This window comes from Camarhynchus parvulus, chromosome 20 (genome assembly GCF_901933205.1).
Source record: "Camarhynchus parvulus chromosome 20, STF_HiC, whole genome shotgun sequence".
Classification (NCBI taxonomy): Eukaryota; Metazoa; Chordata; class Aves; order Passeriformes; family Thraupidae; genus Camarhynchus; species Camarhynchus parvulus.
This window is the reverse complement of record NC_044590.1, coordinates 62612-77702: the sequence shown is the minus strand read 5'-3', so window position 1 is coordinate 77702 and position 15091 is coordinate 62612. Positions and strand designations below refer to the sequence as shown.

General features: G+C 39.4%; 1 protein-coding gene across 1 annotated transcript in view; it reads left to right on the top strand.

The window, feature by feature from the left end:
• Positions 1–15091, top strand: part of SULF2 (sulfatase 2) — a 79390-nt gene that overhangs the window by 61413 nt on the left and 2886 nt on the right. The window contains exons 11-20 of the mRNA XM_030963553.1: positions 99–306; positions 5790–6033; positions 7813–7906; positions 9594–9682; positions 11705–11764; positions 12189–12358; positions 12842–12984; positions 13203–13326; positions 13811–13841; positions 14130–14186. Coding sequence (XP_030819413.1) covers positions 99–306; positions 5790–6033; positions 7813–7906; positions 9594–9682; positions 11705–11764; positions 12189–12358; positions 12842–12984; positions 13203–13326; positions 13811–13841; positions 14130–14186 — 1220 coding nt within the window. The remainder of the gene's footprint in view (positions 1–98; positions 307–5789; positions 6034–7812; positions 7907–9593; positions 9683–11704; positions 11765–12188; positions 12359–12841; positions 12985–13202; positions 13327–13810; positions 13842–14129; positions 14187–15091) is intronic.

Here is a 15091-nt window from a genome sequence, read left to right as displayed (position 1 = left end):
CCCATTTTACTACAAGGAATATCTGATAAATTGCTGGAGTTGGCCATGAGACAGACCACAGTTGGGACAGATTTTTAATAACCAAATTTTTCTTCCAGAAATGGCAGTGTGTGGAAGATGCCAGTGGAAAACTCAAGCTGCACAAGTGCAAGGGAATGGCAGACTTGGCAGCTACAAGCAAAGGCAAGGGTACCTCCAATATTTTGCCCAAGTATTACAACAGGAACAGCGAAGACTGCAATTGTGAAGAGAATGAATACAAGCTGAGCCACATCAGACAGAGAAAGAAACTCTTCTCCAAGAAAAGTAAGCAAACCCTCTGCATCTTCTGTTTCTGCCTTAGAAAGCTGTTGTTTGCTAACTCACATAATTGTCTTGACAATCATAGGCATTGAATTATATTAGCATATTTTCTATGTATCTCAACTATGAAAGAGCATGTCTCATATTGGACAATCAGAGTTGAGAATATCTGGCTGTAGGAAGAATGCTTCGTTCTGGGAAATGCAGTGCCCATGCTGAAAAGGCAAATTGCAGACAGTGACATAGGCTGTGGAACATGAACAGTGTTATACAGCAAATACTTCAATTTTCAGTAGCTCCTGCAATGCTTGGAACTGTTACTTCAGTAATTCATTTTCAATAAGGATGTGTATACTTTGTTATTGAAGCTGCTCGCTTCTAACATCCTTTTCTTCTGCTCAGTCAGCAGAGACAACGCTGACTTTTAATCAGACATAACAGCCAAAGGGGATGACTGGTTTCCTTGGCACAGGTTAGTGCTTTTTCAGAAAGCCCATTTTACTGACTCTGTTAAATCATAGTCAGACTAACATCTATATTTGAAGTATATAGTTATAATTATAGATTAGAGGTAAACGGCAACATGGAATTATTAGTTACTTGTAATGTTTCTTTCATCTCACTCCACAAATACAGAGCCTTAATTATTTAGCAGATTAGTCTTTTTATATCATGACACAAACTTGAAACACAGAGTTTAAATTTATTTTCTCCCATTATATTTGTCTTGCAAGCTGATTAGTAGTTACTAAGCAAATTCTGAGTTGAAAAAAGTTAGTGGTTCCATCAGCTATACTTGATGTTTCAATATGTGCTACAGCCAACAATCTGTAAAGAACACTAGAACTTGTACTTATTTAACTAATTTTTTTTAAGTCACAGAAGGAATTAAGTCATGGGGAATCAACAGCAGTAGATGGAAGGCACTTAATGAGGACAGGAAAATAATTAAAGTGAGGGCAATGTAATGCTATCTGATAATACTTAACACTTACTTAAGTACTTCTCATTGTTGCTTTCTAAACATTAACTAATTTTCACAACATCCAAAGGAGGTGGCTAAGTGTATAATTATCTTTAGTTTATGTATGTGGAAAGTTAAGGTGAAAAAAAATGAAACTTGCTCCCTCTCACAGAGGGATCAGAATGGTGCTTTTTCCCTGTGTTCTGCTCAGATGAGACAAAGTTTATACTACATCCTTCAGCTCATTAGCCTCATTGAACCTTAAGGCATAAACTTCAACAACACAAAATAGGATCTTGACAATCACATAGCCATTGCTTGTGTCTAAAGTAAAGTATTTGCCTCCACAGATGCTTTGTTTTTCCCTCTTCCCACATCTGGGGGATGCTGTACAGGGAAGAGGTTAGCTTGGACCTATTGACAGAGACTTTTTCATTGGTGTTGGCTATTCTTCTACATGCACTTATCTAATAAATCACACACCAAATGTAAGTGAGCCCAAAGCTGTAGAAGTCAAGGTGACATACCAAGTTTTTTCTAAATAGCTTATGTGGAAAACTGTCTCACTGGACTATGGTTAGTTAAGACAGTTGCCTGGATACTCATGATGTGTATTTGCGTTTTTATGACCTGTTCTGTGAGACTTGGGATAAAGTGTGGTCTGTGCTGGTTTGCATAATTGTTAGGGCACCTTTGAGGTCTGCTACTCACAATTTGATGAGTGTATGAGATTGCATTGCAGCCCTGCTTGAATGCCGGTAAATGCTATTCATTAGTTTGGACCACTGCCAAACAGAAAATACAATTTTCTAACTGGACTAAGGGTCATGTCCACATTAATGCAGTAGTTCCAAGCAGTAGCAAAGTTTTGAAGGAAATGCCCTGATCACTGATTTCTGTTGTGCATAACAGAGATAGATTTGCAAAAGGTCATTTTATTGCATTCCAATCTACAGTCATTTGCAGAAAAGCAGAATTGATGCCCTGCATCTAGGGTGCATCAAGCATGTTGTAAACCCTAATAGGGTATAAGGATTGGTCTTTCAGAAAGATTGAAATCAGTTACATATAGTGAGAACAGATGGTCTAAAAGACCAGACTAAATTGCTGGTACAGAGGCTGGAGCACCAGACATTTTGATAAAATAATTACACTCTAGTGTAGACATGGTTTAGAATGTATTTTCAGGTGCACCAGTGCATTTAGCAGGCAGCTGCATTTTCTAAATTGAGTAAAGTCAGTTTCACAACAGGGCCTTGTCATATATGTGCGATTTGGACAATGTAAAAATACATGGCTTGACTGTAAAGCACTTAAGCGCCAGAAACCCATAAACATGAATATTTGGTATGTCTGGGTTTAGATGTCTGGAATGTTTCCCTTTTTGTCCTCTTTATTTCTTTAGTATGCTCTTGTTTTTATGAGAAAGATCAAACAGAGCTTTGCAGCAGGTGGAAAGTTTAAATAATGAGCTCTCAAAATCATTGGCTGTGTTGTGGCCTATTATGTTTTTCTTGCTGTGGATTTGACCTCTTCTTCCTGTGATGAGCGAGTGTATGTGACTAAAGGAATTCTTAAACTGCATGTAGGAAAATGATGATAGGCCACACTGAATAGTAAAGAAACAGAAGTGTGTACGAAGAGGCTAATGCATTTTTATTCAAATTTCCCTGACAGTCATTTTACTTTTGAGGTGGTATCAATGCTGGATCACAATGACATTTTTAATAACATTATTTGTTACTAAAAATAAAAAGTCCATTACTTTACAGATAATGCATTTCAAGTGGCAGTTGTGAGAATGGGATATAAGAAAGTACCTCTAAACTTAATCTATATTTCTAGACACTAGAGATATTTTTTTAGAAATGTTTTTACAGGGTCCAGTTTTACTTTCTGTCATCAAAAAAAAAAAAAGCCCTTTTGTCTACCAAATGCAAAATACATAGACATTAGTGGAAAACTTTGTTCCTTTCAGGTTCCAGTGAAGACAAAGATACAGGTCAAGTGGTGCAACACCAGCTGGATGATTTGGTTTCTGAAAGCAGTTGACTTTCTTGGCTTAAATTCCTCTGGACTCCATTTTGCAGCTCAATTTTGAGGTTGCAACTTCTTAGCAATACCATCTCTAAGACAGCTGGTTTCTGTATTAGTTGGGGAAGAGAGGCATCAGATTCAGAGAGCTTACCAAAGCCAGACTTTAGTAACCTGAAGAAAGGAGCATAGATGTTTTTGGCCAAACATTTAACAGCCCTGGATTGGCTGTTTGTAGGCTGTGTACAGAGGTAAATAGATTGGAGAGTAAAACCTGGGGGAAGATTGACTAATAAGTAATTAAACATTAGTATTTATGCCTGCAGTTCACTTAGCAGATAGGAGCACACAGTACAAATGAGTATTGATCTTATTAAATATTTTAGCCACTTCAGAATTTGATACTAATCACAGCACTGAGTCAGCACTGTGGGTAACGTGTTAGGATAAAGCAATAGAAGCAGTCCTTTATGAGGCGCCTCACTCCACACCAATTAATTAGTGCTAAGGCTGTGTTAGTTTGGCTGCAAAGGAGGGAGTAACCTGGCTCCTAGCTGTTCAGGGACATGTAGTTGATGGTTTCCTGGGGCCCTCTACTGAGGTCCAGCAGGCTGGATTGGTGTATTAGACTTGGAAGGAAGATTAATTGTTTGTTGGCTGCGCTGAACAAGATAAAATGAAGATATGATTAAAGAAATGGGAGTTTATACTTTAAATCTCATTGGTACGGGTGTAGCTTTTTAGAACTTCTTCCTACCTTGGAAAAGATGATAGTTTCTGTCTCATTTATTCAAACATTTCCTGAATGGGTGCCTGAAATAGGGCTAGTCTTTTGTGGCTTTTTTTATCCCTTCAGCTGTGACTCACCTTGCTTAATATCAGCAGTAAACTTTGAACTACGCATGGAAAATGTGCCAAACCAGACAATCCAGCTGGTATTCTGCTTTCTCTGTGTGGTGCTGACAAAAATATCGTGCTTGGCCAAGTTTCAGGTGGGAGGATATGTTTATTCTGCTTCCCACAGACTGCAAAACGACTTTTGAGACTGCGCAATCTATCTGAAATGAATTTAAGGCTTATTGAAAAAAGTCATTCTGCATTAATGCCAGAGCGTGACAGCTAAGGTACTTTTTTGTCAATTTTGGTTGTTCAGCCTCTGGTTCCATATTTTTTTTCCCCCCTGCTTATTTTGCTGGAGAGATTATCCCACTGAAGAAGCTGGCCTTTCTGTGGAGCATGGGATGGCAAGAAGGATCGATCTTCTCATTTGGCACATTGGTTGAATTTTGCCTTTATCAGATTGCAGAGGGAAGTCCCATCTCATGAGGTGTGCTGTGTGTTTGTCTCTTTAAATGAGAAGTGACGAAAGGATCTAAGGGACTCAGTTGTTTCCAGTAATGTCTGTGGTAACTCCAAGCCTCATATACAGAGTAAAGCCTCAGGCTCCCCTAGGGCATAGAGCACAAGAGAGTCTGTGATACCTAGGTTGTACTTTTTTCTCAAGGAATGAGATGATTGTGCCTAATGAGTGACTCTCAGCAGTCAATGGTAGTGAGCAGGAAATACAGTCAGAGATGGACCCCATCATACAGCAGGGAAGTTTAAATGCAGATTTAGATTTCATGACTACGTTCTCTTTTTGCCATTCCAGACCAAACAGAAGAGGAGTTCTGGGGATTTGGGCTGGAACAGAGAACTTTGGAAAATAGTAATAGGGAAAAGATCAATGAGAATCTCATACTGCACAGTGGCAATTCATAACAAATGTTTCATTTTGCTTTTGAGCTGCAAATGCAGAAGCAAAGTTTGAGGGAGTACATAGCACTGGAGGGTGGTCCTTCATGGAGAAACTGACTGTCTGGGCTGCACATCAGGGAAAGAATTGCAAAGAAAATAATTGCATGTGGATAAAAATAAAGATTCAAATATTAATCCCTTCCAAAAAAAATCAAGGATCTAGCCCTAGCCTTGAAGAATAGAACTGGGAAAAGGCTCAGGCTGAGCACTGCGAATACTGAGACAACTCCAAGGATGTGTTGCAGGAATTCTAGCTGGGAAGAACTGTATGATGGACAGCAGAAGAGCACAGAGAACTGTTCCCTGAGGGTGACTGGCTGTCATTACTGTCACAGTTAGTGCTTAAGGTGTGACTGCCATCTGGTAATTGTGGGGGAAGAGCAAGCATCCATTTGAACGAGCTATTTGTTCTCACTGGTGCTGGACTACAGCATTTTTTTCCCCCTTTGCCATTCTTTTCTGTTTGCCTTGTACCTGCCCTCTCATGCTCTGAGGTATCCACCCACCCACTGGTACTTCCATCCATGCCAAAGTTAAGGAAGCAGCAGTTCACAGGAGAACTGCAACAAACACTGTCATCCAGTTAATTCTAAACAGCACAGTATGGGCTGGGGTTTTTCCTTCCAAGAGCCACAGAGAGGAGCAAATTGTAACATGCAGTTTCTGCTGCTCTTCCACTTTTTCCATGCAGAATTCAAACCAAGCTATGTCCGGAATCGCTCTATCCGTTCTGTGTCTGTTGAGCCGGATCGAGCTGCCTATCACGTGGTTTTAGAGGATGGATACCAGCCCATCTTACCAAGAAACATCACCAAGCGGCACAAGGTGCAGAGGGCTGTTTTCCACGAGGAAGAAGATAGAGACATGGGGGAATATAGTGGCACTGGTAGCATTGCAGAGTACGCAGCCCCTAATCTGATCAAAGTGACCCACAGGTAAGTGCACATGCTAGGTATTTAAAAGCTTTTGCTCCTTAAGTGACTGCTCTTTTCATAAATGTGTGGGTTGAAGTGTGCTAAGCATGTTGCATCCCTTTTGGATGCTAAAATTCTTATTCCATTTGTACAATAGTCTTCAGTTTTGTTTTAGTTTTGTCAGTGCAGAAGGGCATGAAGCTCCTGAAGAGCTGCAGCAGTGTTTTTGTCTTCTGCACTGGGTGGAGACGGTAGCCACTCATCAGTGCTTATGTTTCCAGTGAGAACAAGCAAAACTGTTGGCAACAGGGGTGTTAAACCTGCATGAAACCAGGAGAGGCCATACTCCTGCAAATGAGTGTGCAGTGGGGTAACCTGGCCTGGCTGGAGACTGAAGGCCCTGACTGGAGCGTGAACTGGTTTTGTGTCACTGGTTGCTTTGTACAGAGTTTTCTGTAATCAGTCCTAGGAGAGGAAAATCTGTATTATGAATGAAGTTGGATGGACCAGAAGCATTGGGAAATGGAACATACTGAGAGAGAGGGGAGGCAATTGTCTGACCACTTTAACAGCTAAAAACTTCCTCGGTGGTGAATCTAGGGACTGATAGTGTCTCTTTAGCTGTACTGTAATTCATTTATCACCATTTCCATTTGTGAGCTATCAGAAAATCCACCAGTCATTATTGATTACGTTTTATATTGTTTAATGACTAGCTCATGTAAACATGCAGGAGCCAGGTAGCTGCTCTTGATATCTGTGTTTTCCATTTGCCTTCTGTTCACAAAAGTGAATTAGAAAGTCACCAATATGAGGAAATGTAGGCATCAGAGAATTGTGCCCTCTTATCCCAGCTCTCGTGAATGTTCAGGACTCATAAATCACTGGTTTTTTTCTTCTGGAACAAATTAAATTTACTTTTTCTGCCTTAGTGGGTGAATCCCAAATTTTTACAAGGAACTGTCAGGAAGGGTGTACATTATTCATGAGACTTCCCTAGCAGAAAAGAAGGCCGTGGGACAACATACATGAGGTGGTTTAAAGAAAATAAAGGAACACTGCAAACATTCATCTTTAATTTAAACAAGCATTCAGAAATGGCTGCATGGTATTCAACCTCTAATAAACTTTCCAGGTAAATCTGTCAAGTAGTGGTTTTTTGTTTTCTTCTTTATTAAATAATTTTAAGAACTGGGTTTCACTAGAAGTTAGTGAAACACAAAGATTTTATATTGTCAGAGGGTGTTTTGCTTTCAAATTGAAGGAGATACCCTTGAAAGATTTTATCACTTTTGTAGAAAATAGTAAAACTTCTTTGTTTCTGTTTTGGTTTTTTTGAGTTTCTTCTCTTTTCTTTATGGTGTAGTAATGCATCTTACCTTGCTACTACCCCTGCATCACTTAATTATGCATCAAGAAATTGCTTCTGAGTAATGCTTTCAATGCTTGCTAGTTAGTAATGATTATTTATGCAGAAAGTCTATTGAATAAGCAAGAATTCTGTGTAGCATGATTTACATACAGAAATGAAACAGTCAACAGGTTCTGCTTGATAGAAATACTCTCATTGAATTTTTCTACTTAAAAATTTCCATGGCAACTCCAACCCAGACTTCCTTCCTGGTTCAGAGCACACTTGTATTTTCTTGAATGAACGTTGTTTTTTGAATTCTGCATGTCATTTCCAGTCCATGGTCTCATTTGTCCTGGAGCTGTGTTCTTAAGAGCAGCTGTTTGCATTGCTCTGTGTGTGTGTGTATCCACTGTAATAATAAACACTGTTTGCTTTTCCATGCCAAGGTGCTATATCCTGGAGAACGATACTGTTCAGTGTGACACAGATCTGTACAGGTCACTGCAAGCTTGGAAGGACCACAAACTTCATATTGACCTATGAGGTCAGTGATGTTTTCCGTGTGTGTTTTTAGTGTTGTTTTCTGTGGGGTGATAGGATCATGCTGACTATCTGTGTCTGCCTCTGGGTGTCTTTTTCCCTCCATGGAACCTTTTGAATTTGCTGGCTAATTTCAGAAATAATTAAATTATTACAAGTTTGTGAAGACAAGATGCTGAGTGGAGGACAGAACTGCAACTGAAAGCACAGCTGAGAAATGTCATATGCCTTATGAGGCAAGTAAGACTTAAAGCTGTCCCTATCCTGGGAAAAAAATTAATCTGGATCTTTTTATCATCTCAGGAGTCCTGTTCCCCAGTGGGGAACCTGTCAAAACAGTCCTTCAGTATCAAATATAACGGCCCAAGGAAAAGTGAGCTTCATTAGTTTTGGTGCTTCTAGAATTAATTTCTTTCACTTGCTACTGCTTTTCTCAACCTTGCACTTTTGAGTTGAATTTTTTCATAGGATTGTGTATATGGAGAACTTAGAGGTAATTTGCTGTGTGAAATTTGCCAGTAAGACTTTATCTGACATTTTTGCCACTAATATTAGCTCAAACCCTTCATGTGTATTGTGTATGAAAGAGGGTCTACAGACCAGGTAAGGATGGAACAAATGCCAGACAGAAGCATAAGGATGGACATCCTGTAATCTCTTAGCAAATTACATAAATTCACAGTAAAGTTCTATGTAAGAACTTCTTGGTCCCCTTTTCTTGTAAAGATTGACACACAGGGCAAATACTTAAAAACTTACTAGTCTGCTAAGATTAAAAAAGGGCAATTTTAATATTACCACAGTCCTGTAATTGTTTTTTCTTCAGAAAATGTAGCCAATATGGAGTGTCAAAGGAAATGTGAACACACTTCTGTCCAATTGTGTTCCTGATTTAGGGTCACAGGGCTGGGTTCTTTGTCCATTTTCCTTGAACACTCTGCCCTGTCTCTGCTTCAACAGTCATGAGCTGATGGTTACTGATGGCCAAAGGTAGTTCTGCAGAGACTGTTGTTCACATTAGATTACTTTGATTTTTCTGCTGTGCAGAGGCCTGCAATACCCGAGTGGAAATGGGCCATGTTGTATTGTAAGCCAGACTGAGCAAAAGCAGGAGTTTCATTTAGTGAAAAAAGGCAGTTAAAAATAAACCTCAAGGGTGGCACAATTACCTGCTGATTGCTATCCCATGTGTCCAGACACTGCTAAAGCCTGCTATGCAAAGTGACAGAACCTTGCTGCTTTGCTTTTTCAAAACCTCTGAAGAGGGGATTTCAGATCACCCCTGCCCTATCCCCTTCCCAGTGTCAGAACACGTGGAAATGTAATGACTTTGTTTTCCTTTGAGCAGCCTTTCTACCCTTGTTGAATGTGCTGTAGAGAGGCAAAACCAGAGTGGATGCAGGAGTGTCTGTCTACCTGCAACTGTGCGTCCCCTCATTCCCGCAGCAACGCATTCTGCTTTCAGAGTCAAGAATCAGAGCAGGCAAACTGAGCCAGCTTCCTCCTGCTGTAGTTTCCTTCTGGAAAGCGAGATAATTTTAAAATGATTGTTAGTGGTGCGAGCCACAGAAGGTACTGAAGAGGAAGCTCTTGGTGACAGTAGAATGAGTTTGAGAAGGTTAGAATAGCACTAAATCATGCTGGTTTTTTTCAAACTCTTTGTGCCTTTTTTTTTTTTTAGATTGAAACTTTGCAAAATAAAATAAAAAACCTGAGGGAGGTGAGAGGTCATCTAAAGAAGAAGCGACCTGAAGAGTGTGATTGTAACAAGCTAAGGTATTTTTTGGTGTACTTCCGAATAATTATTTGTAGTGTGCAACTGTAACTGATTTATCAGATCTCACAGGAGAGATCAGGATCTTGCTTGTTCAGTGGTTGTGCTGACTGTACTCCTGTGTACACATTCAGGGGAAGTGTACACAGGCTGCTGCACAAGTACAAGGCCCACTGTCTGCCAGGCAGGAGTTTAATTGGACAATTGAGCTCTTGCTCTGCAAATAAGCACAACAGAAAATCTTCCAAAATCAAAAGGTAACCCAAACAGAATTTGCCCCTGAGAAAAACTGTTCGGAAGGAGACCCAGGAGCACCTTCTCCTGCTTATGGTGATGACAGAGCCAGCTCTGAGGCTGCTGAGAGCCAGGTATCACTGACAGTACTGCAGCCACAGTGGCAGAACGGTATGAGTATCAACGAAAAAAGAAAGCTGTATCTGAATGGAGTCATAACTGCATGGCAGCTGTGCTTTAGATGCGCCTAAAGCACCTGTTACCAAGTAGACTCTGTGAGAGGGTGTGGATAAAACTTCTCTATCCTAATGGTGTCACAGAATGCCTTTTTGAACATGCTGAAAACCTTGGAGGTGCAATGCACTCTACAGATACGATGTTTATAATTATTGTGGACTGTGGGTGTGGCCCGTGTGGATCCTGCAAAATAGTTTCAGCAGCAGATCCACTAACATATTGAGATCATCAATTTCTTGGGTTATGGGAGTCCATGTCAAAAAAGATGTATTATTCTAGATGGTAAACAGACAGAAAGTTTATATTGGTTTATAATCCACTGCTTTCAAAACTGATTAACTGAGTTTACATAAACTGAGTTTACTTAATATGTACTGTAAAGATGAAGTTATTTTTGGTGAATGTTTTATAGAAAATGTAAAAAATGTTTATTTTCAGACTGATACACTTATATTTGTGCATAGCATTATTGAGATGATTAATCCCACTGAAATCAAATAAATTAATCATCTGAGTTACATATGGTCAAGTGTTTGTGTTGCAATTGCTTTGATTTAGCATTTAGAATTAGTTGATGAAATGCCCAGCATCTGTGCAAGATTAAAAAATTGACTGAAGAAGATAGTTCTTAAATAATCTTACTTTGTTAAATTTGTTATACTAATTAAACTTATGAAGGCTCCCAAAAGTTTTCAGAATTTAAAAGATTTGTTTTGAAGGAGATTTTAATCTGGCAACTAATTGAATTCAGATGTACTGTTTAGAAAACAACAGTTATTAAACTAAGTTTGTGTTTACTGATTTGTATATGTAGTAACTTTATCAATAAGAAAATATTGCCAGTGACTGCGGCTGTTCTTTTTTTTAAACTCTGGTAATTCCACAGAAAGGAAATTTCTGCAAAATACTGTAAGAGTTTCTTGAGAGGCAAAGCAGTGGTAACCCAGCGAGAATGTGTATGTCTGCTTACACTCTGCATATCTCTGAATATATTAGACAGTGCTCTTGCTGGGACAGTTCAAGCCATCTTGTTCAAGTTGTCCTGAAACTTTCAGCTAGCAATAATGGAGGACACGCCCACACCCCTTCCCAGTCCTACGAAGTACAGCTGGTATTGAAATTTTGGCATTCGTAAGGAAAATGACAGGAGGGTAGTATAAACTTGTCATTATCAGAACAAATTAGGGAATACTCTGTTGCAGAAATGTAATTTAATTACAAATCTATTTATTCTATGTGCCTCATGTGGGGAAACAACCAGTTAAAACTAAAATAATAGTAAATTGTAGCTGGACGTGGATGTACATTGCAATGCGGTGTTAGCACACCAAGTGTCACTGTGGACAAAGGATCTGAGGAAACAGAGACACAGTGAGACTGGGAAGTGCCTGATCCAGTCGAGCGAGGCTGCCTTTATTCATCACACACACTAATAAATTGGAGGGAGAAGTGACACTTGATTAAATCTGCTTCAAATCCAATATGATAATGTTATAAGAACGGGGGCAGTTCTCTTGCTGTTGTTCACCAGCAATGCTGTTTTTATTTTCCAGTTACCATTCAAAACACAAGAGCAAACTGAGACACAAAGGATCCAGTCTTCATCCTTTCAAGTAAGTGAAGGCCTGTTCCTTTGAGAGAGGATGTGCAAAATGTAATATTAATATTAGGTCTGTACACACCAGTTACACACTAGGCAATAGTAGTAGTATTCAATTTATCCTGTATTAAAAAGCATAAACAGAGACACATGGGTAAGGAACTAAGCCCATATCAAAATGCTTGTAAATTCTAAGATAAGGTCTCTGCTTTTGAAAAAAGCACATTGCAAACCTTAGGCCTACAAGCCCCTTTGGCTGCTTTTTTTTCCCAGTGCTATTGAATTGCAGAGTCATCTCCATTTGTATGAAACGCCATTTAAGTAAGAAATGTGGATTCTTTCCCTCTGAGTGGCTTATTTTATTAGCTACTTCGGGGTGTTTTAGCTATGTTCAAGTCTAACAGAGTTTCCATGATCCTAACATGTCACGTGTGCAGGAAAGCCCTACAGGAGAAAGACAGGCTATGGCTGCTGCGAGAGCAGAGACGGAAGAAGAAACTGCGCAAATTGCTTAAGAGAATCAAAAATAATGACACATGCAGCATGCCTGGTCTGACCTGCTTCACCCACGACAACCAGCACTGGCAAACTGCTCCCCTGTGGACATGTAAGAGTACTGTAAACTAAGGAATAGGTCAGCAAATTTTGGCTAGGCTGGGCTGGGATGTTGGGTTGCTAGTAGTTACTGGTTTTATTAGCTCTGTAACCAAAGCCATACAGTCTTCTCTATAGTAAATAATCTCTGTTTTCAGTGTTATCATTATTCTTGCACAAAAGGCAAGGAGGTAAAACCAACTGCAAATAAGCTACAGGTTATTGAATACTGTACACTGATCTGCAAGGTATCTCACCATCTGGAATGTTTCACAACCAGAGAAAGGAACTAGACAAGATGTTACTGTAATTAGTATGTGGACTAGGTATGCACAGAACAAGAAGCTGATGCTGGAATGCATTCTCTGCTTTAGAGCTCAGGAGTGAGAATGAGAGTAACTGTCTATGAATAAAGTAATACTATAAACAGAAAGTAATTAGCAGTGCTAAAGACAGAAGCATGTAGCTTATGTCTTTATAACTCTTCAATTTGCAGTGGGCCCTTTCTGTGCCTGTACCAGTGCCAACAACAACACGTACTGGTGTTTGAGGACAATCAACGAGACCCACAACTTCCTGTTCTGTGAATTTGCTACTGGATTTTTGGAGTATTTTGATCTCAATACCGATCCATATCAGGTATCTGATCATAGACCTTAGGATCACAGCTCAAGAAATACATCATTGTTACTTGTCACCAATAAATTAAAATCACGCCGTATTGCTGTAGGATGAAGTTAAGGCCTGTATCATTTAAACTGGTATAAAGTGGCTCTTTCCTGTTACAAAGAGACCAGCTGTATTTCAAAAGTTACCAAATTACAGAGTCACTAAGAAGAACCTCCTGTTTATTGCAGCTAATTAATGCAGTGAATACGCTTGACAGAGATGTTCTTAATCAACTGCATGTCCAGCTCATGGAACTCAGAAGTTGCAGAGGGTATAAGCAATGCAATCCAAGAACCAGGAACATGGATCTTGGTAAGTGCCTCTTCTACTGCACTCACAAACACCCCAAAGAACCCCAAAATACTCTTTAACATTATAAAACTTGAATCAGTCAAAAAGATTTTAGGATTTACTTACAATAGTAATGTCCTGCTCAGGGTGATAGCTGCATTCTCAGATTTTTGTACATGTTCAGTTTGTGTTATGTCATGTTTTTAAGATGAAGAAAGACCCTTAGCATAGTAATAAATATTGCTGAGATGCAGGAGAAGACAAGGAAGAAACAATACTCGTGAAAAGGGAGAGAATACCCTAACAGCCACTCTGAAGCGCACAGACCTGAACACAGGTCAGCTGGAAGGGACTTCCAGAGTTCTGCTCCAAACTTCAGCTCAGTGCAGGATCACATGTGAGGGCATACTAGGTTACTCAAGACATCAGGAAATTTGTTAAATTTCTTGAGTCTTTATTTTTTCTCATACAATTGTTAGTAACATTGTTAATTTTTCTCACCTAGGACTTAAAGATGGAAGCTACGAGCAGTACAGGTAAATTAACAAAAAAAAGTTACATTATTATTCTGAAGTACTACCTTAATGCTGAAAGAGTAAGTGTGGGATTGGGAACCACATGGAAAGGCCTGGCTTGAAAGGGCATTTGAAAGACCTTTCCCCCCCACTTGCTTTGAAACTTTGGAGCTATTTGTTTCAATGTTACACTATGTTCTGATCTTAGTAGTCAAAATTCTGGCTGAATTCTTCATCTTTGAGATTGTGGTACTGGTTGTTTTCTTGGTGATGGTTAACTTTTTTCTCCTTTTGCTGCTTGAAAATTAGGCAGTTTCAGCGTCGAAAATGGCCAGATGTGAAGAGACCATCATCTGCCAAGCCACTGTGAGTTGGGAGCAATTCACCAAAAGCATTCGCTTTTACTTAACTTTTCCCTTCTCTTTTTGCATGCACTGCCTTTTTAACATCATCATCTATTCTCACAGAATGCTTAGGAGGAAAGTCCTCTAAATTATGCAAGAAACATGATACTGCCATCATTACTGACAACTACTGCTGCACAAAACCTCTTCATACATGTTTTTTGAGAATCTTGGAGCATTAAAGTCAAGGCAATTTCAAACAGTAAAGGTAGATGCTCAGTTAAGCAACCAGTTATGGTCAGTTGCCAATAAAAATTAAAGACCAGTACACTGGTTTTGTCTAAACTTAAACTAGTAGCAGCTACCTAGTGGTTTTTTACACAATCCAGAAAGAACAAAACCGACTGTAATTTCTCACAAGTAGTGAGGCAGCATCATGTATTTTCTTGCCCTTTATCCAACCACAGCCTTTGTGCCGTGAGCAGAAAAAGGAATTTAAAACAGAAAGTAGACTATAAGACAGATTTGTATCTACAACTGCTTTTTTCTTACTGAGCTGCCTTTTAAAGTGTGGTGATGGTCTGGCAGTTCTCAAACCGCTAGAGCTCAAAAGATGAGGTACAAATTTAAGTCTATTAAAAAGTTACCGTTGCCTGTTACTGTCTCTGAATCTTTCCTTAAAAAGAAAGCAGAGACTTCATTAAAAATCATGAAGTGCTCTCAAACTGTGCAGTGGAAAACACAGGTGCAAGTCCCTTCCTAGGCACAGTCTGGTCTTTTTGCCTGAGAGTTGCTTATATAATGCAGTGGTTTTATTTCTAATTGAAGAGATCTAAGACTGGCTTTAGAACCAAAATGAAGGTTGAATTAACAAGCTTTGTACAGGTTGAAGTTTCAAACACCGTTGAATTGTTTCTGTCATACACC